The sequence below is a fragment of the Anguilla rostrata genome, chromosome 2 (genome assembly GCF_018555375.3).
Source record: "Anguilla rostrata isolate EN2019 chromosome 2, ASM1855537v3, whole genome shotgun sequence".
In the NCBI taxonomy this organism is placed as follows: Eukaryota; Metazoa; Chordata; class Actinopteri; order Anguilliformes; family Anguillidae; genus Anguilla; species Anguilla rostrata.
In genome coordinates, this window is record NC_057934.1 from 55,790,493 (window position 1) to 55,817,551 (window position 27,059).

Below are 27,059 nucleotides of genomic sequence, written 5' to 3' on the forward strand. Positions count from 1 at the left end.
TAGGTTGTGGATTGTCATTAAATCTATATCAATTAATAATTCACAATTAATTTGTACGTTGCTCTCATAAATTATTAACACCCTTGATAAAGTTGAAGAAAGCTGCATAATTATTTCAGCACAACACATTCAATGAAATTGATTAAGAATTTTAACTATCATTCTGACAAAATAACAATACTTAATAGCTCTGATTCACATCTTAAGTTTTAGATTGCGGTTACCATTTGCTCATAAGGAACCAACGAGCAGAGAGAAAACAATACGGAATTTATTCTGCTTTAAGGATGCATAGAAAGTTACAAAATAATAAAAACAACCAAAGCAGGAACAGTTTAGAAATTGTGGTGCACTTTAAATGCCAATCAAAACCTAAACTTGCAATGGCTTTGTCAAAGGGAATGGGTCATGGTTAAGTGTGACAGCTCTCGTCCCTTCATTTACCTGCCCAACTAACGTCAGAGCGACCAGTTAGAGCCGGACACCACCGAGCAGCGCCGCAGACCCAGCCGCCTTTGAAAGAGACTCTTCCCTGGGGTCACATTTCGGCAGAACGATTGTGCCCAGTCAATTAGTGGACAAAGCGACTCTCAATAATGGATGACCGCACTCTTGGCTGTGCATGTATGACAACTGATCCCACCTTTGTCCACTTCTTTCTGCAATTCATCCGGCATAAATCCCAGACAAAACAACTTGGGGCAAAATGTAAAGGCAACCAATTGTACATCAATGTGAAATAAAGTACAAAGCAGAAGCTAATACACACATTCATATCTAATGCTGTTCTTGTACGGGTGATCACTCCTTGAGCTTAACAGGAAAACACCAAAACAAACCATCCTTTCATGCAGACCAGCTGTCAGACAACATTCAACAGCATGGTACTAGTCCAAAATAAAAAAATAAAAAACATCTTCCATCTTCTAATGCCCCTTATTCTCCAGGGACAATCGGGTCCAACAAACCTCACTGTCCAGTGCAAGATCAGTTAGCACCATCACATTTGTGTAGCCAGGTTGTTGTTTAATTAATGATTGTGAAATAGCTACATTACGTTGACCGCTGATATAGTACTATTATAACAATGCATCACTCATCACACACTGAAATAATGAGACAAAGACTGCATTTTTGTGAAAAGGTTTACTCTTGCAGCAGGATGTACTGTAGTGTGAAGTTACATGTCACAATTAGGGTTCTCATACTCGTTGATTCGCTACAAAAATATAATCTAAACGAAAAAAAAAAATGCTAAAAAATACCCAGCATTTCAAGAAACAGTACCAAAATATTTCCTTGTCATTAGAATATAGCAGCCAACCCCCCTTAAAATTATCCATCCATAAAAACAGGAACAATTTTAATATACATATATATTAAACATTTGACTACAATATTTAAAAATTACATTCCTAAATTACATTGTCCATTGTTTACATTAAAAAAAACCCAGTAGAAAGTTGTTCCCATAGAAAGTCAAAAAATATGCTACACAGTAGAAAAGTACCTCAAAGACTTAAGATCTATTGACTGCACTACTGAACCACAGGTGCACTTGCAAGGACAGTAAAGGCTCTGGAATGGAAAACTAATGCTTTGTGAATACTGCCCAGAGTTTTACACAAGTGGTTTGTAAGTAGTTTCTCATGTGTACACTTTGAAATTCATTTCTAATACGCTTCATATTCAACCCCGTATTTCTTCACACTTAAGCACATCATGCTTATTTCAGCATTGTTCTTTTGCTAAATGAAAATATGCCCCTGCATTCTCTTCTTTTCCCTTGTTAAGCCAGTCATCTTGGATTTGGCATTTAAAATCAAAAGGACTAGTCTTCAGAGAAATTACACAGGTCAAATCAAACGCACTGCAGAATAAAAAAAATTATAATAAACTAATCATTGAAGTAGGTGCTCCCCTTTAGAAAAAAATAATAACATTCCTCAATGACCCCGTTTTCCTGTCTCTAAAAACAGAAGACAGGGGTGGAGGGTTCATGATGTGCAAACTGGACCCTGCTGGTGGGGATCAGGAGCGAGGGGGTCGAAGGTCGCGGGAGGGCAAACAGCAGGGTGGCTATGGAAGGCAGGCAGAGGTACAGCGGTTGGCAGAGGCACAGGCGGTCGTCCCTCTCCCCCTCCTCCCAGTACAGTAGCAATGAGTCAGCGAGGCCCCCTCCCGGAGCAGGGTAAGGGTTCAGTAGTGGTGCTAATAATAGTGTCGTTGGCGTTGCTGGCAGATCCCAGGGTCTTTCAGGCACAGCAATGGGCGGCTCATTCTGCAAGATTACAGTGGGAAGACAACACTTAGGGGTAGTGACTGTGGGGAGCAGCCTTCAGCGCAGTTACAGAGGGCTGGATCACACAGATGCACGCTAGCAGCAGCATTAGCCTTCACTGGTTTAAATGCTGGACAGCTGGCGCCGGCAGCCGCATTAGCCTTCACTGGTTTAAATGCTGGACAGATGGCGCTAGCAGCCGCATTAGCCTTCACTGGTTTAAATGCTGGACAGATGGCGCTAGCAGCCGCATTAGCCTTCACTGGTTTAAATGCTGGACAGATGGCGCTAGCAGCAGCATTAGCCTTCGCTGGTTTAAATGCTGGACAGGTGGCGCTAGCAGCAGCATTAGCCTTCACTGGTTTAAATGATGGACAGACACACGCCAGCAACAGCATTAGCCAGCACTGGTTAAACGGCAGATAGATGGCGCTAGCGGCAGCCCATCCCCCACAACCGCAGGACTCTCACCTCCGTTGCTCATCACCATGCCTCCTGCCGACAAGCCCTTCATATTATTCTCCAGGTACGTCCTGCAAGACATACACGCGCCCCGTCAGCCAAAACCACAGGTGAGCTTGCGTGGAAAACACCAGGAGAGCCCCCCGAAAATATTTACTCACATCTGATCTCCTTCTAGAGATTTCTGGATCTCCTGGAGCACCTCTGTGAGAGAACATATCCTTGATTGAGATTTATTCAATTATTTATCATTATTATTATTATTATTATTTTATCAAATCAACTTACAAATACAATTTGTAAACAGACATTTTTCTCAGAAATTTCAGTTGCCGCAGACAAGGAAGGATGGACATTTTGCAGGCATACACAAACGGTCTCAGCAGTTAGAAAGCCATTGCAGCTGGTCACAGCGTGCAGGGACTGGTTTTATGGCATGGCATGAATGGACTCTCACAGTTAATAATGGAAAAAAGCAAACCAAAACAGGAAGTGCAAGTCTCTTTTAGTACTACAGTAGTCACATCACTATCACTCAGTAACATTTACGCTTCATGCTATATGAAAAAAAAAAAAAACTAGAAAAACAAACACATTTAATCTAAACCCTCGGGAGCTAAAATGGCCGATGTTGGTCTGTACTGAACTCACGCTCGTCATTCAGCAAAGCATGCTCCATTACTCGTCTGGCAGAGCTCTCTGAAATGTACACACAGGTCAGTCAAACTAGCAAGGCTGCTGAAAGCTTCAAAAATGACAGCTGAAAAGAGCACCCCATCAAAAATACACAACTATGAAACATTTGGATCCTTTCTCTCAAATCACAGGAATGAGTAATCGCCATGGACCAATCCCAGGATCGCATGTGTAATGTACTGGGAGTTGTAGTTCACCAACATGAAAATTCTAATCTAAATCAGCAGCAAAAATAAAATTACACATCCATATCAGGTCAGAGAAGAAGAGCAAGAGTGCCTGATGCATACTTTCTCAAGCTGATAATTCAAATGTTCCATTCAGTATAAGTGTTTACTCATAAAATTACTCAAAGTACCCATCATACTGAACATGATCATGCATAATAATTTGTAATGTCTGTGATGTATATTAATTAGTTCCAATTTGCTTGTGAGCCATTTCACAGAACAACAGTTACAGCCATCTCATGAAATCAACAACTAAATGCTTGAGAGAACATTCATATTGTTCAAAAAGATCTCTTTTTTTAAATGATTAACTTTACTGCAATTACTGAGCTGTAATTACTGAAAATGCCCACCCAAGAATTATTTTTTCATAAGAGCAAAACCTTACAAACTTCAGAGCCATTCTAGGACAAAGGTGCCAGCCAGCATAGTCAGGCTACTGACCGGGAACACCCAAGTCCTATAAACTAGCCCTCCACCTATGGCTACGCTGCTATGATGCGGTGACACTGGGAAACAAGGCCTTCTTTTCAGCACGAGAGAAAGGATTTGGGCTGTTTTACAGGACAAATACAAGTTTGATTTTTGATCGGGTTCTCTCTTCACATTTACACATGCAAGCACGATTTTTAGTACACACATTCTGTTTATTTGTGGTAACAGGTATTTAAAAAGTCTCACCACCACCTCCACCGGCACTCTTGTGACCGCTGGAAAGCAAAAAAAAAAAAAAAACATTATACATGGGATACCATTATGAGCCATTCCGACAGAGCGACAGTAAAACAGGCTGCAGGAGGCCTGCGGTATTTTGGCTCGGGCACGGATCAGCGCCCCTGGGCTCACCTGCGTTCCGTGGGCACCCCGTCGGGCTCCGACCGGGGCAGGGGACCGCGGGCGGAGGCGGAGGGGCGAGGGGGCACCTCCACCAGGCACCTGGGCTCCACCAGCCAGCGGGCGGACAGGGAGAAGCGCTCAAACTCAGACGGGGAGATCAGGTAGAACCCTGCGGGAGGACGGGAGAGTGAGGGTCGGGGAGTGTGAGGGGGCGGGGCCATGCGGAGATAAGACGTGTACACACACGCTGAGGGAGGGCTCTGCAGTCTGCCAGGGTCAGTGTAAGGCCCAGAACTGCCTTTCTGTGTGGGGCGCCACCTGCGGTCTGTCTGTGTGCATGTATGCAGACGCGTGTGTATGCGGACACGTGTGTATGCGGATGTGCGTGTATGCGGACACGTGTGTATGCGGATGTGCGTGTATGCGGACGTGTGTGTATGCGGACACGTGTGTATGCAGACGCGTGTGTATGGTGTATGCGGACACGTGTGTATGTGGATGTGCGTGTATACAGACGTGTATGTATGGTGTATGCGGACACGTGTGTATGTGGATGTGCGCGTATGCGGACACGTGTGATTGCAGACGTGTGTGTATGGTGTATGCGGACACGTGTGTATGCGGATGTGCGTGTATACAGACGCGTGTGTATGTGGATGTGCGTGTATACAGACGCGTGTGTGTGTGTGTGTGTGTGTGCGTGTATACAGACGCGTGTGTGTGTGTGTGTGCGGACACGTGTGTATGTGGATGTGCGTGTATACAGACGCGTGTGTGTGTGTGTGTGCGGACACGTGTGTATGTGGATGTGCGTGTATACAGACGCGTGTGTGTGTGTGTGTGCGTGTATACAGACGCGTGTGTGTGTGTGTGTGCGGACACGTGTGTATGTGGACGTGCAGACGTGTGTGTATGCGGACACGTGTGATTGCAGACGTGTGTGTATGGTGTATGTGGACACGTGTGTATGCGGATGTGCGTGTATACAGACGCGTGTGTGTGTGGATGTGCGTGTATGCAGACGTGTGTATGCAGATGTGCGTGTATGCACATGTGTGTGCATGTGGAAGTGTGCGTATGGGGACACGTGTGTATGTGGAAGTGTGAGTATGCGGACGCATGTGTATGTGGAAGTGTGTGTAGGTGGACGCGTGTGTATGAGGACACGTGTGTGTGGGAGTGTGTGTATGAGGACACGTGTGTATGTGGGAGTGTGTGTATGAGGACACGTGTGTGTGGGAGTGTGTGTATGAGGACACATGTGTGTGTGTGGGAGTGTGTGTAAGAGGACACGTGTGTGTGTGTGGGAGTGTGTGTAAGAGGACACGTGTGTGTGTGTGGGAGTGTGTGTATGAGGACATGTGTGTGTGTGTGGGAGTGTGTGTAAGAGGACACGTGTGTGTGTGTGGGAGTGTGTGTATGAGGACACGTGTGTGTATGTGGAAGTGTGCGTATGGGGACACGTGTGTATGAGGAAGTGTGAGTATGAGGACACGTGTGTGTGTGTATGAGGACACGTGTGTGTGTGGGAGTGTGTGTATGAGGACACGTGTGTGTGTGGGAGTGTGTGTATGAGGACACGTGTGTGTGTGGGAGTGTGTGTATGAGGACACGTGTGTGTGTGGGAGTGTGTGTATGAGGACACGTGTGTGTGTGGGAGTGTGTGTATGAGGACACTGTGTGTGTGTGGGAGTGTGTGTATGAGGACACTTGTGTGTGTGTGTGTGTGTGTGGGAGTGTGTGTAAGAGGACACGTGTGTGTGTGGGAGTGTGTGTAAGAGGACACGTGTGTGTGTGTGTGGGAGTGTGTGTATGAGGACACGTGTGTGTGTGTGTGTGTGTGTGTGTATGAGGACACGTGTGTGTGTGTGTGTGTGTGTGTGTGTGTGTGTGTGCGCTGCGCTGCGCGGTCACCTTGGCCGTGCTTGGTGAAGACGCAGGAGGCGATGCCGCTGACGTCCTCGCGCCGGATGCAGGGGTACTGCACCTGCATCTTGATGCCGGGCAGCGACAGCACGTTCAGGTCGCCCTGATTGGTCAGCACCACCAGCCCGCTCTCCCCGTACTCCTCCACCCGGCTGCTGCCGAACCAGGCCACGCCCACCCGCCGCACGCGCGAGCCCTCCATCGCCGTCAGCTTCAGCTTCATCTTGGCGCTCACCTTGGGCAGCGTGAACAGCTGCAGAGAGAGAGAGAGAGAGAGAGAGAGTGAGCGGGGTTTTAACTCACCGCTCTGTAAAGCCATCCCCGGCATTACAATGCCTCTACGGCTCAATGCATTTACATACACAGGCCCACAGCCCTGCAAGGACACGCGCCGCATTATCATAGGGATGCAGTCATACGGAAAAACATATCCACTCACTTCAGTTCAGGGTTAGGTGTGATCTACTGCAAATGAAGCATTGAAATGCAGGGTTTTCAAAGACAACTGCAGGTGGAAATGCAGGAGCCAGGGCAGCAGATGTATGGTTTGGCACTCAGCAGTTTTGTAGAGGAAACAGAGTGTGGAGTGCAGCATCATGCACAGCAGCTCTCTATCTCTGGCAATGTTTACAGATGATGTTCAACAGCATTTCAGCCACTGGACTGTGAAGAGTGCAGGAACCACGGGCAAGCCCTACCATGTACCCATTCAACAACAACACTTTCCCTGCGTTAAAACTGCTCATTCTCAACCCGATGCCACAACACATAACAAACTGACAACAGTGCTACAGAAGACACTGAACACGCTTGGTTAGCCAGTGTGTTAATCACTGCGCCTGTCATCACTCAAGCTGGAATAAATGATGCCATTACTGTGAGTATAAGTGCTCTGTCCGGTTAAGGAACTGGCTTTGCAACTGAAAGGCTGCAGATTCGATTCCCAGGTAGGACACAGCCTTTCTAGTCGTGAGAACAGTATTGCATTAGAGTGTTTGCTAAACGCCCAGAATGATAACGTGTGATAACATGATAACATTTTTAGAAGAAAACGACCAAAGCGCTGTAGTTCTGAAAAGTGCTGAAAACCACCAAAGTGCAAAGTATTTCAGCCAGAAAAACTCCGTTCACCAGAATTCTCACCTTTATTTCCACACTTGCTTGACAGCCCTATGTTTACATGCACGGTTTTCGGTTCGATTGTAAGATAACCGTGCATTTTCTGGCTGAAATACTTCGCACTTTGGTGGTTTTCAGCACTTTTCAGAACTACAGCGCTTTGGTCGTTTTCTTCTAAAAATGGGCTGTGACAAGTACATCCTGCTCATTTATTCTGATACCTTGCACTTTTCTAAATCCCAAAGCAGAGTTCTCCTCCGAAAATCCTGGAAACTATTTAATCCAAGCAAAGATCAATTTAATAAAATATTTGTGCATCAGAATCTATTTCCAGGGTATTATATTCTGAGACTTGAATCAGCAGAGTCCCCTAAAGAAGCTGGACTCATGCAGGCAACAGCAGTGCTAGCATTAGGGAAGTCAGCAGTTTGCTTTCTGCATTTTTTATGTCCGTTTTAGCACATGTTTTTGTACTGGCTCACACAAGTTAAGCGCAATGAAGAATTATAATTATTATTGTTTTTGACATTTAGAGATGTTTCTGATGACTAGCTGGGCTTTGCAAAGGCAAGCATAGGAGATTTGCAGGGGTTTGAGGTCTAAAGCAAGAACATACATTTTAAGTAACTCCACAGCAGCTTGTACAGCACTGTCAGGCTGTAGCTGCCCAGTGATTAGTGTTCTTGATTGCATTCCAGAATGTTATACGAGTTAAGATGACTTTCATGACATAAAGTTACACTTTTCCAACACTGATACAACATGAACGCAAGTGAGCTGAGTGCACCTTGAGCCCACATGTTTCCCAAATACAAGTTCTTTCAAATTCCTTCATGCAATTTCTTAAACCAACAACCAGAAATATACCGAGTGAGAGAAAGATTATTTGTGGAACTGATTTGACTGTGTGTGCGTTTCATTTGCAAACTATGGCAAGGGCACTCTCCCAATTCATAATTCCACCAATGTGAGCAAGTCAGAAAAAGAAATGAAATCATTCTTTTTCTTCTTCTTCAATACAAAGCAGCTCAAGAACTAAACCTTGACCAAACATGGCTTTGAATGCTCCAGCTCCAGAGCAGTGTTGGGTAGGAAAGCGCACACGCACGCACACACACACACACACATGAACAACCACCAGCAGGCCTGACAGACAGGTCCTGAGTGAGTCAGAACAGGAGGCCAGACCTTGAACTGCTCCTCCGAGACGACCAGCAGGTGGTGCGAGCCCTGCATGTCGGGGCTGCGGGACAGGTCGTGGGCCACCTCCAGGGGCTCCGGCAGAGGGGCACCGTGCCCGTCCAGCACCACCAGCCCCACCACCGGCGCGCGGTGCATCAGCTGGATCTCCTTCGCTGTTACGGTGAGGAAGAGAGCGATGAGGAGGAGGAGCGGAGACAGAAAGGACTGAACCGAAGAGAGGCCCACAGGATCACTGTGGTCATGTATATTGCTATGCAAGTGCAGCACAGGCTCACCGGGGTGGGCTGTGACGGGATCCTCGGTCCTGCGCTCCACGGGGGGGATGCGGAGGATGTAGGCGAAGACGCTGCCGCCATTGGTGCCCGCCCAAAGCGAAGGAGTGCTGTGGGCGGCTGGAGGAGGAGGAGGAGAAATCATAAGTGAGCGTAAGTGCTGTGCACATTAACCAATTAAACTGCAAAGGGTTCAGACAATTCGCCCTGAGTGCGCATTCCTGACATTCTTCATTTATATTAGCTCCTTTAAAAAGCACAAAGTGGACGGAATGGAATGGCCGTGTACGAGTCAGGCATTAAGTGCTGTGTTCCGTCCATAGATTTACTGTGCTTTTCTCAGCGCCACAACAAATTGACCCCATTTTGTAGGGCAAGATGCAATCTCTCGAGTGAGGACGAGTATTTATTTCATATACTGGCACACTGCCTTCTGAAAAAGGTCACAGAAGGCATGCAGTACAAAGGGATTTGTCATTTTACACTGCAGGTAAGAATCTGCCTCGGACATTATTAAATTATACTCTGCAATGCATTTTGTATTGTGTATTGGGAACACTTTCTAAACACATTTCAGGGAAATGTGGTCAACAGTAGCCAAATAAAAGGCATATCCTATAAGATACTGTGACTCGTTACTGAGGCAGAACGTTTCAGGAAACAGGGCTCTATGCTAATATTTTCTCCAAGAAGCAAATGTGCTCCCAAGTTGAAAAATTTAGGAGCACACTAATCCAATTAGTAGATGTGACTAAATCGTTTTTGCAGTTAGAACACATCGATTTTCACATCGATGGAAACACTGTAGAGCCTTGGAAAGCACCTGGACTAACAGCACATAACATACCTCCTCTCCCCTCCCCTCTCACCTGATTTAGCACAGAGTGGTTAATATAGCGGCCAAAGTCCTAAACAGGGGAGATTAGGCGAAGGTACAAGTTCCACAATTCACCTCTGAGCTCTAATACTGAGCTCCTTGAATTGTGTCAGGAACATAAGAGAGGAGACAGGCTGTTGTAGGTGCTTTTTTGGGGGATATCTGGAGGAGAGCTTGTTTAAAGCACGCTCGGCTGCCGTGAAGTGCACTTGCCGTCGCTGAGGAAGGAGTCGGCGAAGTAGAGTGTGCGGACCAGGCCGGTGAAGGAGTCGTCTGAGGAGCGCGCCTCGATCTTCCTCTGCACCGGAGCCAGCTCCATCTCCTGCAGCTCCGCCTCCAGCCTCGCGTTCAGCTCCTGCAGCTGCACAGGGGAGCAGACACAGAGAAAGAGCACACGCCTCAGGAAGGGACAGTCCAGTGTCTCAGAGGACAGCAGGGGAGTGGGAGCGAGACAATGGAGGTGCAGTTGGGGAATAAATGAGTGAGGCGATCGAAGGAAGAGTCACAGGGCAGAGAGACTTGGAAAGTACAGATTGAGAGAGGGACGGGGAGATGGCAAGAGAGAGACAGAGTGAGAGATAGAAGGTCAGAGGAACAGGGAGACAGACAGAGGTGGAGAGGGAGCAGGAGGGAGACAGTGACAGAGGAAGAGAGGGAGGAGGAGGGACAGAGGAAGAGAGGGAGCAGGAGGGAGACAGTGACAGAGGAATAGAGGGAGGAGGAGGGACAGAGGTAGAAAGGGAGCAGGAGGGAGACAGTGACAGAGGAAGAGAGGGAGGAGGAGGGACAGAGGAAGAGAGGGAGCAGGAGTGAGAGAGTGACAGAGGAAGAGAGGGAGCAGGAGGAGGGAGAGAGGGAGCAGGAGGGAGACAGTGACAGAGGAATAGAGGGAGAAGGAGGGACAGAGGGAGAGAGGGAGCAGGAGTGAGAGAGTGACAGAGGAATAGAGGGAGCAGGAGTGAGAGAGGGCCAGAGGAAGAGAGGGAGCAGGAAGAGGGAGAGAGGGAGCAGGAGGAGGGAGAGAGGGCTGAGCCGGACCTTGGCTGCGTTGTTGGCGTGCTGCTTGCGCATGGACACGCGGCTGCGGCGGATCCGGCGGAAGGACTGGCGCAGGGACTTCTTAATGGACTTCACACGGGACAGAGGGCCCTCCATGGCCAGCTGGTCACTGGGGTTCAGCGTGCACCTGCACCACACACCGCACACACTCACCTTCTGCTTTTCATCACACTTTACACCTGCTCCACACCTTTACAATGATGCTGTACTCAACTTTACACCTGCTCCACACCTTTACAATGACGCTGTACTCAACTTTACACCTGCTCCACACCTTTACAATGACGCTGTACTCAACACCCACTCACACACACACACACACACTCACTCACACACTCACACTTACCTTCTGCTTTTAATCATACTTTACACCTGCTCCACACCTTTACAATGACGCTGTACTCAACTTTACACCTGCTCCACACCTTTACAATGATGCTGTACTCAACACCCACTCACACACACACACACACACACACCTTCTGTAAACTAGGGAACTAGGGGTGTCACGGTGTGACATTTTCACAGAATGATAAGAATGAGTCCAAAAAGACCACGGTTATAGGGTATCACTGTAGGGTATCAAGGCCATTCACAAAACACACAGTGCTGAAAACTGAAAGAAACTGAAAGAAAAATGTATTATAATGGCAACCCTGGCAGGGTTATAATGATTATAATGACAACCCTATCAGTTATATTCCCTTACACTTGTTTGCTGTTGAGATGTTCTGTGAACATTGGGTAGTTGTGACTTAGAAAAAGAACAAAAGGAATCATTTGTAAGCAAATGGCGCTCATTAGCTGGTTAGATTGTGCGACAATTACACTGAACTGCAGCAAGTCAACAGCTGTTTTCAAACAGGTGTACCAAGGAATCAGGCGATGAACAGTGCATGCAGTTAGCGTAATTGTTGCTTAAGTAGCAATTAGCTGAGTGCTGAAAAAAATAATGGAAAACCCCATAGACGTGCTAGCGGAAAATTAGCACCTAAGCGCGACCTGTTTTACACTCCTCAAAATGACAATATAAGGCAAATAAATGCATAGTTTACAAAATAGTTACTTAATGAACCAAATAAAAACAGTTCACCCGTTACAGAAGCAGCAAAAAGTAAAGCATAGCCTATTTGGCCGTTAAAAAGACAGAGATGTGTTTTAATCGTTTTTTTTTTTAAATGCTAACGCTGCAGTAACAGTCAGATCATACGCCGTGGGAGTGTGACACCGCGACACCGCTACACTAAACGCCGGCACCCTGACCCCGGCGGCGCTCACCGGACCAGCACGGGGCTCCTCTGCAGGTAGTCGTACAGGCCGAAGCCGTGGCTGGTGCCGAAGGCCACCAGCTTCCACTCGGAGTGCAGGGAGAGGGCCGTCACCACGGCGGGGGGCTGGCACTGCACCAGGGCGAAGGGCTGGAAGCCGGGCGGGAAGGTGACCGGCTCCTCCCGCACCTCCAGCCGGGCGTGGCCCTTCCAGCGGAAGCCCTCCTGGCCCTGCAGCAGGTCCACCAGCGAGGCCTCCACCACCTGCTCGGCCGGCTCGTCGTTCAGCTCCATCATCAGGATCTGACAGAGGGGAGAGCGCTCTGTCCACGGGGGCTCAACACAGCAGCCGCGGCGGCCCTCGTGTGGGGGGGTTACGGTCTCATTATTGCTTTATTTTCCCCTCTGAGTCTAGTCAAGCCAATCGGATTGTAAGATATCCTTTCGCTATCGCCCACATTACTCCAACCAATCACAGCACTTATACAGTTTGGGATGGTAAGGCAACCGCTCGGTTGAGGTGATTGCTGTAACGGCCATCTCTTTGATCTAGGAATGAAGCGAAGACGATAACACCCCCGCACTCCCACGTTACTCGCCACCAGGTTTCTACCAATGTCTGCTCAATTTGAGAAATACAGCCTCGTCTCTCCTCCACATAATTATTTAATGGCTGCGACTCAGAAGAAATCAGATACGTTCCCAAACAATCCCGCGTTCGGAAAGAGGCAGGGATCACGTTTAATAGCGGTCCCTTCATTAGGAGGAAGTTTTAATCGCGTGGCGTTGGGTTGCAGACCGCTAACGCGGTGAAATAAATAAAATAAAGGCCTGGTGGCCGGGAAAGGGGAGCGGCTGCCTCCGTACTCACCTGCCCTGCCGTGCCGGCCACGGCCAGGTAGCCGCTGTACTTGCACAGGTGGATCTTCTGGATGCCCAGGCGAGGGTCGTCGCTGTAGGGGTCGAAGTTCCCCACCTGTTGGAGAGCGACAGGTTTACATGGCTCCCTCGTGAAGCCTGAATCACAGGGAGCGGATCAGAGGGAGCAGACACAGACGGGCTGTACTGCGTGTGCGCGCCCTGCCGTCCTGACACGCGGGAGAAGGGGGGTTAGAGCGTGTGGGACGAGCGCGTTCTGCTCGCACCTTCCGGAACGGCGGCCACTCCCCGTCGGCGCCCTGGTTCATGTTGTCGTTGAAGTCGGCGTCGGTGTGGAAGACCCCCGCCGTGCCCAGCTTGTACATGGGGTACAGGCACACCCCCGAGGCGTCCCAGAAGCGCACCGTCCCGTCCTCGTGCCTGTTTTTTAGGGGCGGGACACACAGGCGCGGGGTTGGCGGAGCAGGCGGGGGAATGACAGACAGCGGGTCGGTCCTAATGATGCTCTTAAGAGCAGCGGACGCGCACTCACCCTGTGAGCAGCAGGTCCCTCTGAGGGGGGTCTGGAGCCAGGTTCTGCCCTCCATTCACGGGCCAGAGCTGCAGGGGGACAGCGAAACGCACACGTGATTCCCCTGGAAGCAGGGCCCCCTAACCCGTACTGTACCACACATGCTCAGAGCCCTGCGCATCTCTACTGGCCACGCACCCTGCCTGAGTAGTGTGTGCTCTGCAGCGCCCCGGCCGCCAGCACCCGCTCCCACAGCTTGAGGGGGATGCAGGAGACGTGGTGGGAGCAGGTGATGGCCGAGCAGTGCAGCGGCACCAGGTAGGGCGTCTGGATCACCGGCCAGCCGTCCGTCAGCAGGTCCACCACCACCAGCTCCTCCTCCACCAGCACCACCAGCGGGCATGCGGGGGGGCCGTCACGCGGTGTCTGCGTCGGGGGCATGAGGCGTTTGAGTATGTGGCGATGTTTGTCTTGTGGTGTGCGTGATGTGTTGAGTATGTGTGAGCAGCCAACGTTTGTGTGTTGTGTTGGTTGGTAGTGTGTGTGTGTGGTGTGATGCAAGACGTTGTGGTGTCTGTGTGGGGGAGAGTGTGTGTAGTATAAGACTGTTGAGTTTATAGTCTTGCGCAGTAAAGGGCAGTGCTTCTCAGCTCACCTCTGTGCTTCTCGTCTGTGATGATGAAGAAGTCGATGATGCGGGAGGTGAAGTCCAGCGCTACGTGGGTCTTGCCGTGGATGATGGAGATGCAGTGCCTGTCCCCATAGCTGGCGCGGGGCATCCCACCGCTGAAGACCAGGAACGGGGGCCTGAAGAGGGGAATCACAGGCAGTGAGAGACAGAGAGAGAGAACATAAACTGCACAGAATAACACAGGCAGGGTGAACACGGAAAGAAAATGGATGAATGAGGAAAACTATAAACAGGGCATGAAGTACAGGATGTGGAAAACAGGAAAGGATCAAACATTTCTCCCACACAAACAGGAGTTAATCATTAGAGGCCAGGTGAGTCACAGGAGGGCTCTGAGGGTGAACGACACTGCAGACGCTCACACAGGGCAGGGGCCTGAAGGGCACAGTCTCCTGCATACTCACCCTTCTGCGTTGGGCAGCTGCACGATCTTAGAGATGGCTTTGCAGGGGAAGGAGCCTGAGAGGAGGAGACAGAGCACCGGTCAGTCAGCAGGCTGTCCTGTAACAGCTTCCCCTCGTCCCCCAGAATGCACTGTGCCCGGTCACACGAGGTCCGAGAGCGCAGGGCGGGGCGGGCCTCTCACCGTAGGGCGTGTCCTGCTCGTCGGGCTCCTGCAGCGAGCCCTTCCCGGTCACCGTCCAGCGGCAGAAGCCGCCGTCGCTGTGAGAGCTGATGATCTGGCCTCCGTCCGGCATCCACCACACGCTCTCCAGCTGCTGCGAGGGGGACACAGAGCGCACGCTTTACCGGCGCTGCCTAGTCAGGGCCGCCTCACCCGCTCCGCCCCACGCCCGCGGCCACGCCCGAGGCCTACCTGCGTGCCCTGGAGGAGCTGCACGGCGCGCTTGCCGTCCAGGTCCCACAGCACCATGAGGCCGCGGCCGTACCCCAGCACCACCTGCCGCGGGTTCAGCGGGTTCTCCTGCAGGGCCTCCACGCTCTCCAGGTTCCTGCGGCCCACGTAGTCTTCTGGGACACTGCAGAGGGGGACGACACGACAGTGTAGGACGCCAGGGAGGGGAGGGATGCAGAGGGCTCAAAGGGCCATAAAAGGAGGCACCAGATTTTTTTAAATGGTAAAAAGTGTTTGAGAAAATGTGTATATAGCCAGCTATATATACTTAAAGCCATTCAAATTAATTTGTAAGTTTATTCCCAGGCTTGTATCGTCTCTGTGTGAGTAACAGGTAACATGCTTAGAGCTGAACTGATGGCTGCTCCCTGTTCAGTAGGTTCACACTCTCAGTAAATAGGGATTTGACATTTCCAGCCCAGTGAAGCTAGGAAATCAGCGCTAGGGGTGATCCGTTTAATTAGCATTAGCATTAACACATTCATTAACATCTGTCATTCTGTGCGGGGGTGAAAATGACAGTGACAGCGGTATTGCAATTACAGTTAAAGATCAATGTGTGCCATTATTTCTGCATTGTGCATCATTTTTTTAAATCACAGCAATGAAATTTAATGGAAAAGCTTACAAAGCTGAAGGTCACATTAGCGATTTGGCCCCAATTTCAGACCGGTCAATAGAAGGCGATTAAACTGTACTGAACAGAACTGAGTGATGGGGAGCATTCATTTCAATAGCTAATTGTGCCATTCCATACTGAGTGACCACTGCTTTTAGCCTTTGTGGCTTCAAGGCATGCGCATGCGTGCGTGCCAGTGTGAGGGAGAGAGAGAGTGTGTGTGTGTGTGTGTGTGCAAACGTCCATGTGTGTGAGCGGGGCCCCAGTCAGGCACACACCTGTTCTGCACCTCCTCCACGCTGATATTGCGCTCCTCCAGCTCCCTGAAGCCGGGCACCTCCACCACGAACACGTGGCCTCCCTCCGTGCCCAGGAGGAGCAGCTCCCCGGACGAGTGCGCCAGCACTGCAGTTACCCGCGTCACACTCGGGGGGGCGCTGGCACAGGGACAGAGACTCACACATTCACTCTTCGTGCCTTTTACGACTCCATGTGAACAGAGATACCATCAAGTGTTTACGATGCGAGAGCAATGGGGCTGCAGAAGCAAATGTGTGAACATCAATGCCCATCCTGCTGACTGTCAGAACACTGGGTCAATGTGCACTGACTATACAGCAGCTCTGCATCTGTCTTTCCTCTCGCTGAGTGGGTGTATTCCTGTGTGTGTGTGTGTGCGTCTGAGAGAGAGAGAGTGTGTGTGTGTGTTTGTGTTTGTGCATCTGTGCGCATCTAAGAGAGAGAGAGAGAGAGAGAGAGAGAGAGAGTGTGTGTGTGTGTGCATGCATCTGTGCGCATCTAAGAGAGAGAGAGAGAGAGAGAGAGTGTGTGTGTGTGTGGATGCATGTGTGCGCGTCTAAGAGAGAGAGAGAGAGAGAGAGTGTGTGTGTGTGTGTGTATGTGTGCGCATCTAAAAGAAAAAGAGAGCAGTGATAGTCTCAGGCACAGTCAGTGTGTTCATTGTCGCAGAGCAGTGTCAGTGTGCGTTAAGGCTGCGTGTCAGTGGTAATGACCCACCCTGGCGGGCCGGTCAGTGTGAAGCGGCCGATCTCCAGCAGCTCGGACACGCCCTGGTGTGCCCGCAGCGTCCACATGTGCAGACTGTTATCATCCAGCAGAGTCACCATCTCAAGCTGTCACGCAGGAGAGAAGGACAAGTACACAGACCAGCCGGTCAGACTCCTCAACAGAGAAACAAATCTTACTGGAAGTCTAAAAATAAGCACCTACCTGCAAACCCATATGGGTCATCTTCCCAGAGGCCGCATTTCTAAGCCTTTTCCTCCCCAGCAACCTGTACCCCTTAATACTGTGGAGTGGTGCCGGGTCAGTTAGGCAGCCTAAAGTGACTTTTTCCATCTGAGTGGAAGTGTTCGCAATTTATACAATCCCTCAGTTCTTTAATTATTCATTATATTGAAAATCGTTCTGCCGGTGATGCTGACAGCCAGTTAATTAAGTTTATAAATTACAGGCAGATAGGGACGTCCGATGTAATAAAGCTGGTGATGTCTGGAATGTTCCATGGCACGGCCAGCATTCATTTCAGCTGTAGCTACAGGCCATTTTAGCAATCAACAGTCTGACAGATCCCAACTTCTTTCCCCTAACTCAAACATTACCTCACTAATTAATTGATCTTGAAATGAAAACTGAAAACTGATTAAAAAACGTATGGTGGCTGTTCTGTGGAACTCCTGTGTTCAGTGGACATGCTTTTCTGTCTGAGAGATCGTATCTCACGAATACCTCTCCTCGCCCAGGCGGAGGTATTCCTGGAGATGATGCCCCAGTGATAAGAGCGGCAGTGGAATCTGGGCTAGTGTGAGCTTGCAGTTAGAGGGCCGTGCGCTCACCTGATGTGGGAGGAAGTGCACCTGAGTGACTGTGGCGTTCTCGTCGTGGAGGCCCATGAACTCCACTCCCGGAGCCCCGTACCTGACGGCAAAGCTGAGGAAAACTCGGACCACGCCCACGCTCCCAAACACACACGCGTACGCACACACCCTCTCAGTCACGCTCCGGGACTGAGTCATCTGCACCGTCTCCCAGGCTGGGAAACGCCAGGTCATAAGACACAGACGTGACAGGGGCAGAGCTAAGGGACTGCTGGGAATATGGGCACTTTCTGGCTGCGACTGAGAGTTTCGTTCAGAAGCTTCTGCTGAAACAGAAGGCCTCCCTCTTCTCTTTTGACACATTTTATATAGTACAGACAGATATTCATCAGATATTCAGACATTTCAGGCCAGAGTGACAGTGACAGATGTCAGGTGTATCAGTGTCTTCATGCGTTACATAAACAGTGTACATAAGAGTGTATGGGTATACAATATCTGTAGATAATGGGTTTTCTTTTGTCACTGAAACAGGTATGCAGACTGGTTCTGCCACAGTTGAGCACAGTATCCACCACAGAGGGGAATTGCAAAACACCCTGGGAAAACACACACATAAACACACACACAAGAGCGCACACACGCGCGCACACAGACTCACGCACACAGTCCAGCAGCCGTGTGCTCTGTAACAGTGCAACACATCCGTTCAGGCTACATGTGGCACTCCCTACAGGAGTAGCGGTACCGCAGAAAGCAGATTCTATCACAGTGAACAGATAGACACATTCCCCGGGGCAGCTGGGTGGGCCTGTGTGTGAAGGATACAGTTTGATAGCGCCGGAACGAGTACCGATGGCCAGGAGCTGCAGGGTAGGGCTGTAACCCAGAGCACTGGGCTGGTGGGGGAATCCATGTTCCACAGTCTGCACACAGAGGAACTCTCATTAACACAATGCCTTTTTTATAAAAAACCACACGTCATAAAGACTCATTTTAACAACATCTAATAGGAAAACTTGCTTCCTCTGAAAAGTGAAGAAAGTTGCATGAAAATATCAACACACAAACCGCTCTAAATATGCTTTTTTTTAAGTTGACAATGTTTGAAATTTAAGCCAAGTAAACACGTTTGTCTTTGTTGATGCCAAGTTGGCGTTTTATACGTCATGATCATCGAGGTGGTACCACTGTTATCAGCTGTCATTTTTCCATGAGAAGAGCAAAACAGCCTCACAATGTCACCTCTGTCTTCCCTGGGTTTTCACAACAAATGTCTGTAAACACACCCACAGCGTAATCCACTGACTAACGCTTACGAGAAAGAGCCCCATACCCACGCTGGCTACTTCCGTTTTCCAAAGAACAGCAAGCGCACGGTGGAACACGTGTACGCGTGTGTCGGTTGGACAGGTTCTGCGCGGCGAGACTCTACGCGCTGGCGTGCCTCTCCGTGCTGGCGGAGGCAGTGAGGCAGCGTGGGTAAGCGGGACGGGCCGGCGCGGCGCTCAGAACCTGACCTTGTTGAACTGGTAGAGCTCCTGCTTTAGCCTGTCCCGCTGCGACTCGTGCCCATGTCGCCGGAACCTCTTCATCCTCCCTCACCAAGCCTGCTCCCGCTCTGCTGCCTGGGACAGGGACGGGGAACAGGTACCGCTTACAGCAAACAAACGCCCTACATTAGGCTGCCTGGCATCAGACATTAACAGAGGCACAGCATTACATCACACCGGGGTTTCACCGAAACGCCGCAGCGCAGGGGCTGGAAAAAAAAGGGAAAAGGCGATGAAAGAATGTAGCGCAGGTTGGTGCGTATTGAGAGACGGCCCCCAAAAAGAATTCCTGGACTGGGCCTTTTTTTGTTGGCTTCTATCCCCTCCCCCTCTCCCCCATGTCCCCTCCCTCCTGTGTCCACTCTTCTTAAACATGAGCAGGTCAAAGGACACAACAGGCTCTCACTGAAGTGTCCATTGTTCTGCTCCCCCAGCAAGCCGAGCTGCACCCCCCCCCCCACCTCTCCCCAGCGCAAATAGCAGCTGATGAAAACACCTGTCGCACAAACGGCCAGTTCAGGGGGAAATGGGGAGGGAGAAGTCGGCTCCTGGCCGGCTTTCATGGCTAGCCTAAACACGAAGATCACTTCCTCAAAAAACAAAAACAATAAAAAAACCTTCTGCACTGTTGGCAACCTATAGGCTAGATAGGGCTCTGATCTTCTACTTGATTCTGCCTGAGGGTATTTCTGGGGCACAAGTGTGGTTATTATTTGTATTATTAAAAGAGGGAAAAAATGAGAACGTTAAGTGCACACTGCAGTGTAAGGTTAGCATTCCAACCACCCGCCACCGCCCCCCCTCCCATTCACTCCACTACACCATATTTTCCATTAATTAGCTATCACATTCACGCGCTGGTCGGAAGGTGTATTTCCGATTTATCTGATATAGCCTATCTGAGCAAGTGATCTACTGGTTTTATTTTTGGTTCGTCTTCAAGAAGGTCATCATAAACACAAACCACATGGATAAAGAGCTGCTCCTGTTCAACATATTTGTTTTTCACAAATACATAGCAACAGTAATACTATGTAATACTACCATTTAGCAAAAATGTTGTCACCACAAATATAAGCCCTAACTATTATTTACCCTTTCCTTCATGATGGAACTTGACAGCAGATAATAAGCCAAGTCATAGCAGGGATAGAAGTGGCACTGAACAGCGCAGAAGAACACTGTAATGTGAGCCATTAAGGTCTGTATAACAGAAGATACCTTTCTGGGAAGCCGTGGACTAAAAACAGACGTGAAGTAGCCTACCATATACATTCTTTCACTAAGATACAGACACGGGTCTGAAATGTCATACTCCCATATCATCCAATGAATAAAATTAGGTGTTGCCACCCAACAATGTCAGAGCTTTCTTTTGTAGAAGGGACCATTCTTACTTGAAAAACAGATTTTTCCAGTATTTTGAACAAACCTGTAATTGTTTGTACAAACTTACACAACTGTTACATCAAATCATCTCGATAGATAGGCTACCTTCTTCCCTGCTGGTTTATAATTGATGCAGAAGTTAAATCACCAAGCACTTAGGCTATATAGGGACTTGAACACCAGTACTGGGCTGTTTCACGAAGGAGGATTGCAGATTTGCAGATCTGGGAGGATTCTGGGTTTTAAATGATAACTGCACTGAGTAAAACCCAGAATCATCCCAAATCCCAAACATAGACTTAGGTAAAAAGAGCTGTTCAGGGTTTTACTCAGCAAAGTAATCCAGCTAACTCAGTAATCCTGCTTCGTGAAATACCCCTGGGTCTTCATGTTCAATGAAATATGCCCAGAAAAAATCATACAAAAATTCTGCCTTTCCACCAGTCGCAGCCAAGATATCAACAGAATGGAATGACATGAGATTCTACCACAGCACATGAGGGTTATACACTAAGCTGACGTATAGTTTTCCCCTTTTAAAATTGTAACCAAAGTAGTAGCCTAGGTTCTATGAGAAATGGTTCAGCAATTAAGCCTTGATTTTCAGCATGCAAAACTTTATTACAAAATAGCACGCAACAGCAATCTGAACGCACACATACAATAAAATCCACTTTTCAAATTGTCCTGCTTGTCATAATCCATTTTAAATAAAGAGTTCTGAATCCAGTCAATAGCACTGATAGATCACACGGTGCATGATGAAAGCACTCTTATCTCAGAAATCAATAAGAGTGCACATGCATGCCAGGCCGTGTCTGAGTGATCCTGACTCCTGGGCCTTCTGTCTGGTATTACTCACAGTGTGACTGTCACAGCTTCCCAACCCAATCCTCCATGACTAGACCAGCGCATATTTCTCATATTAGTATTGCTCTCAGGGTTACCACTGCCTGTTTTAGTCACCGGTGCCATGAATGTTCCGTCAGTGCAAGCTCCAAGGACAGTCATGCTTTCTTCCTCGTGCCGGCTATAATAGACAGTGGAATAAATTGTTACCACAGCACCACAGATTACACAAGTCCAGGTCCTCACAGGTAGTGGTCTGGTGGACAAGCTAACTGCCAACAGGGGAGGACTATATCTTTTGCTTGTCTCATGTTATAAATATAACTGTTGATCAATCCTACTCGATGGCCCAGAGCTGGGAAAGCTGCAGTCTCCAAACCTTTGCTCCACAAACATTGATGCATGTTAACAGGACTGTTTTCCCCAAACAGAAAACTTGCTTGTGCAGTAAAGAAGAAAGCACCACCTCAAGGGACAGAGGTACCAGCATGCATCCCGAGAAGGGAATATCTAAGGACTGGCAGGCCAGATAAAACACACACAAACTCCAATGTGATCATTCAATCTAAAAAGGCTTCTACAATACAGCACCATCCACAGTCAGCAAAATTTGTATTTCAGCAAAATTTGTAATTCAGCAAAAAATTTTAATTCATCATCCATGTCACACTTTTCGATTTTTAGGGGTATTCTGTCCTGCATTGTTCACTTAACAGTAGTAATATCCATTTAAAGGGCCTTTATGGAAGGAAATTAATTGCAAATGCTGAGACCGCTGGTCCAATGCTTCTGTTGTATCCCTATTCTTGAGCATAATTTAAAAAAGTGAGGTTTAAAGATGTCGGACCCTCCGCACAATGATTATCCAGAGCCTAACTTCCTCCAAAAAAGGAGGAAATCACAAAGGCTGCCTCACACACCTCATGAGGACTGATCATTCTGAACCATTCTGGAAAACAGTGATGCACTGAAAACAAGAAATAGCCAGTGTTCACAGTACCTCCAGCTGAGCAAACTGATAGACTTATGTTGGCAAATAAGCGATGTAAGGAGCGCCTTACCTTTGTGTGGCTTTGTGTAGGCTAATTTGTGCTGATGCAGTTACTTGTGGGTAAGAATCATTTGCAGACCCCAATAACTTCCTCTCAATGTTCACAGGTGTCACAGTTCAGAACGGCGAGCACAAAAAGGCCAAAGGCCTTGGTTTGCTGCCCACTGCATGAAGTGACTTTTGATCCGCAAATTACCAAAGCACACACGGCAATACTTTTAAATCTATTTTTTAAAATTCTCAATAGATTTTCTTATAGCAGACAATATACAGGGACCTCTGGAAATATGCAAACAGTGACAAGAAAGAAAACAAATCGGTAAGGAGTGCGATAGCACATTTAAACACTTGAAAGGTATCTTGCATCAATGAGTACAACAGATTTATTGATCAAGGCCGGATTTCAGACCTGCAGCCCTTCAGTCCAGACTATGGGTATGAGCTCTGTTCCCTCTCCAAGTCTCAGCCCAGCAAGTTCTGTCACTCAAATGTGATGTCATCAAATTCTCAGCATAGTATCGCTGCTAAGCAAACATGTGAAGAGAAGATTTTCTTTCAAAAAAGTTAGCTTGTCCAGACATGGAACCCCCACCCCAAATAACAAACTCCAATTGCATTTTTAAATCCTTAGAACCTCCCTCTGCAAAACAGAAAGCGACATGGGGAGATTTTAGATTGTAAGATATCCAAAATATGCATGGAATTTTAAATATCCAAACTATAAGCCAAGGGACTCTGCAACTGATACCATGTGGTTGACAATTCATGACAGCAAAAGCTCCAAATATTGCCAAAAACGTATTTTAAAAGTAAGACAAACAAAATGTGCAAGTATTAGCACACTGGGAACCTTGTCTGTAAATAGTTAAACCCTTATTTAGTCACACACAGAAAACCTGTCTGACCACTGTACTAATTTCGCACCGACAACATTGATGGAGAGAATACTTGGCTGGCTATCTATACCCATGATCAGTTAAGCCAAAACACGGATACCAAAGCACTCACTGCAACCACTGAGGCACAAAGCAACACACCTCATTTTGTGCCATTCTGACTTTCACTTGCTTCAGACACATATAAACACCATTAGCTCACTTTTTTTCCATTAGCACCTTGTTTTGAGTACATACAAAAACTTGTATTATCTTCAGACCAATAATTTTCGTTGTGACAAATTAAAAATTACAACTGCTGTAATGCAATGCAAGAACCCATATTTTCGGATGGAAATGATTTTGGAAAGCATACGATAACTCATTCCAGCCACATTAAACATTTGGATTTGTCTAGCATGTAGTTGTAAAGCATAATTTAGTGATGAGAGGAAATATTCAGCTATTGAAATATCTGAGCACAATGTCACTAAACGATTAATTGGAAAAGAGCTGAAATGGCTGCTGCTAAGGAAATATGGGGACACCGTGTGGCACAGTCTGTGGGGTAGACTGTCAACCCATATTGAAATCTCCCTGTGTGACCAGAGATTTCATTGCCTGCCATGGCACCTTCTGCACTGAGATCCCATCTCTATCTTTAGCCCCCACTGCTTCCCCCACCTGAATAAAAGACAAAGATACACAAGGAAGACAGACTGTTCAGGCTTCTTTAAAAAAAATGGTTTCATTCCTTCACTGAAAAGATACCTGAAAGAGAGCTGGAGCTTCTTCAAGAACTTGAAATCTTGAAAGAACAATGAGTAAAAGTACTTTGAATATTCCACATTGTGATTAAAAATATTGTTCTACGAAGAAACTTAACACACAATAATCTCTGCTATAAATATGCCTTTAATACAGGCAGATTAAAGAAGAGGTGTAAACAACTAACATCTAATGGGATAGCACTGCAACTTTGTGAGAACATGACACTTTTCCAAATATTGAGTCAGAGACCAGATGATGCACAACTGAACATCTGAACATAAAAGCATGCAGATAACAAAGACCAAACAATGGTCATTTCCACTTAAGTCCATACCTGCAATACAAAACAAGCATGAAACCGTCCAGACCCACAGCGCAACTCAGTTCCGCAGACACGTTTTAGCTGGCACCACCTGCGTATGCGTCCCACAAAATGTCCCTGAAAAGTCGTCCGTGAGTGAGTGAGTGACCACAATTCAGGTCCTCCATGAGAGAGTGACCACAATCTGCCATGTGCAGCCCAGGGCGGCAGTTCCTGCGTGCCGTGGGAAAAAGGGGCGAGAGAACTGACTCGCTACCAACCGACCAACCACGGACCACACAGAAAAAGAGTCAGAACATTCAAACTGTCCCCACAGTAAAGTGCTTACTGGTGTAGCGTTAGTGATAGGCTGAACTGTGCGGTCAGCTACGTTTCTTTCTTGCAAATATACTACATAAATAAATAAGATCTTGTCAGTGTAATGGGTGTGGTTCACAGGATGTCAGACCTCGAGCTCACCCCCTTCCTGCAATCAGAGAAAACTAAGCAGCGCATATGCTAGCTGAGCGACGGCAGGCTTAGGGGTCTTAAGTAGCGGTGCATCTGCACGAAGGGGGGAAAACCAAAACATAATGTACAACCGCCACCTTCCAATTTATATCATCATACTTTGTAAGATCGCCTTTGTGTACCACCGTTTTACATCAAGTGCTGCCAGACAACTAAATGGCTAGCCCACTTTCATTCATTGTAGGTAAATATAACAGGAAACACTTGACACGGAGCGTAGAAGTAGAACTTTAGAATCCGGATAAGGGCAATGACTCCTGCCAAGTTGTTTTATATCACTGTGAATTTCCCCCCACATCATACAATTCTTTACAAATGAAACAATATAACAAGCAGTGAGGCTGCTTCCGTCTGGGGACAATACCGATCCGACAGATGACGAAATACTATTGCAGCAACCTGACTCCGCGTGTGCGGGAGATAAATCAAAGTTAGAGTGCTTTTAGAGTAATTACGTCACGATTATTTTGCTGATTTTAATTAATTCAATTTTATAATTCTCAATAACTCAATAAGCCTTGAGTAAAACGGCCATTACAAACGTAATGTCCAGAACAATAGTAGTTAGCCAAACCGGTGTGAGGCAGATATTTACACCTCAGTCCCCCCGCCCCATCCCCTACTCGGCTCACACCACACTGAAACCTAACGCGGCCACTGACTCCAAATACCTGTACAAAACGACACGCCTCATTCGTAAAAGTTTGCTAGCTTAGCTGATTAGAGTATTGCCTTCAAAATCAAATTTAACGTCCATAAGGTTATGCAAAAGCCACTAACTAAACCGGCCAAAGTTAGCACCACGTATCAAAAGTTAGCACCGTATATCCAGTAGCTGCTAACGTAAAAGTTTCGTCCACATAAATTGACCTGAGCAATTAAGTTAAGGAGCTAGTTCAACTGAATTTGGTCGGAAGGCTGACGCCACCTAGACATCTCCCCAGATAGCTAAATTAACAGTATAGAGCTAACTGGATAGCCAGATATTTTAAACGTTAGCATTTCATACGCGAATGGGTGCGCATTTATCTGACCAGCCATTCCAAAACTTAATTCCATGTCAACGTTTGTCACACTCATGCACTGGCATGTAGTCACCTAATGGTAGCTAACGTTACATATCTATTCACAGAACCAGTCTCTTCCTTGCAAGTTAGCTATCCCCTTCTTGAAGATGAGTTTCTAGCTAGCTCGCTACCACCTCGATAGCGAAGTAACGTGGCTAGTTAGCAACCTTATTATGCTACAGCTACTTATCGAAGAAAATATTAGCAATTTGCTTAGCGAACTCACTAGTCACATTCATTTACTGTCTGTTTTGATTCAGAGCCACAGATGCCTTCCTCTATCTTCGGTTTATATTGCTAGCAAACATTCACCTGTGGAGACGCCACTCCTCAGCGGGCCCAACGACAAACTCACCTGACTCTCAGCGGCCGTTGCCCCAGCTGTCCACTTTAGTTTCCACCCTCTCCGTTTCAGGTTTCTTTACGTGCCCTTCGTTCACAAGGTATCCTAATTACTACAGGAATCCAAAAATATTTGCGGGAGTAACTCGCTTTCACCCTTATATATATATATCCGTTTTTGTGTTTCGCTCCTAAATGGCAGCCTCGATATTTCCTGCTGCCCTTACCCGGGTTGAGTTCTCAACCTGACTCGCACAGGCCGGCTCCTCCTCCAAAGTCCGCTTCCTGGATCACGTTGTTTACCATTGAAGGGAGGTTCTTTTAATTATTCATAAGGTAGCTAATGTTTCGGCTCTAACCAATGTTAGTCACAAAGTACAATAATCCGGTATATTACAAATAAAACACAAGTTACTTATGCCGAAAATGTCCTAACCTTCTTGGGTTTACGCGAAGGAAGTGATTTATTTCCCAGAACTTGCGTCTCACGTTTTTGTACTTATTGCAAACTTCACAAATAAACCGATTCGATTCAATTTCTTAAAAAAATGAATACAATTTCTTAATCTATTTAGTCCATGTAATGCCACATATGTAGCCTACCTGTTGTATTCTGTGGCAACATCAGAGAATCAGCAAAGAATAATAGAAAATGTATTATTGGCACAATAGTCCGTCTTCATGAATTGAAATTAAAAAAATGTCA

The 27,059-nt window shown here is 47.5% G+C and overlaps 1 protein-coding gene across 1 annotated transcript; it reads right to left on the minus strand.

The window, feature by feature from the left end:
- Positions 1 to 1,131: 1,131 nt before the first annotated feature.
- On the minus strand, positions 1,132 to 26,654 carry llgl2 (LLGL scribble cell polarity complex component 2). Its single transcript, XM_064323231.1, has 26 exons — positions 26,367 to 26,654; positions 19,145 to 19,252; positions 18,453 to 18,550; positions 17,643 to 17,724; positions 16,804 to 16,919; positions 16,065 to 16,223; positions 15,129 to 15,291; positions 14,898 to 15,030; positions 14,716 to 14,770; positions 14,270 to 14,427; positions 13,819 to 14,024; positions 13,642 to 13,709; positions 13,376 to 13,529; positions 13,102 to 13,206; positions 12,241 to 12,533; positions 10,942 to 11,089; positions 10,117 to 10,264; positions 9,030 to 9,146; positions 8,740 to 8,906; positions 6,421 to 6,685; positions 4,516 to 4,675; positions 4,351 to 4,379; positions 3,395 to 3,442; positions 2,905 to 2,947; positions 2,753 to 2,814; positions 1,132 to 2,281 (listed from the first exon to the last, which is right to left on the minus strand). Exons 2-26 carry the CDS (start codon positions 19,217 to 19,219, stop codon positions 2,277 to 2,279), a joined length of 3,057 nt encoding a protein of 1,018 aa, XP_064179301.1. The 5' UTR covers positions 19,220 to 19,252; positions 26,367 to 26,654; the 3' UTR covers positions 1,132 to 2,276.
- Between the last annotated feature and the right edge of the window lie 405 nt (positions 26,655 to 27,059).

What these genes read in the sequence shown, in the direction of transcription:
- llgl2 (XM_064323231.1), bottom strand. Translation starts at nt 19,219, where the DNA reads ATGAAGAGGTTCCGGCGACATGGGCACGAGTCGCAGCGGGACAGGCTA. An exon ending in CGTTCCGGCGCTATCAAACT is followed by an intron (nt 17,725 to 18,452) that starts GTATCCTTCACA and finishes CTTTGCCGTCAG; the next exon opens with GTACGGGGCTCCGGGAGTGG. An exon ending in CGAGCAGGACACGCCCTACG is followed by an intron (nt 14,771 to 14,897) that starts GTGAGAGGCCCG and finishes TCCTCCTCTCAG; the next exon opens with GCTCCTTCCCCTGCAAAGCC.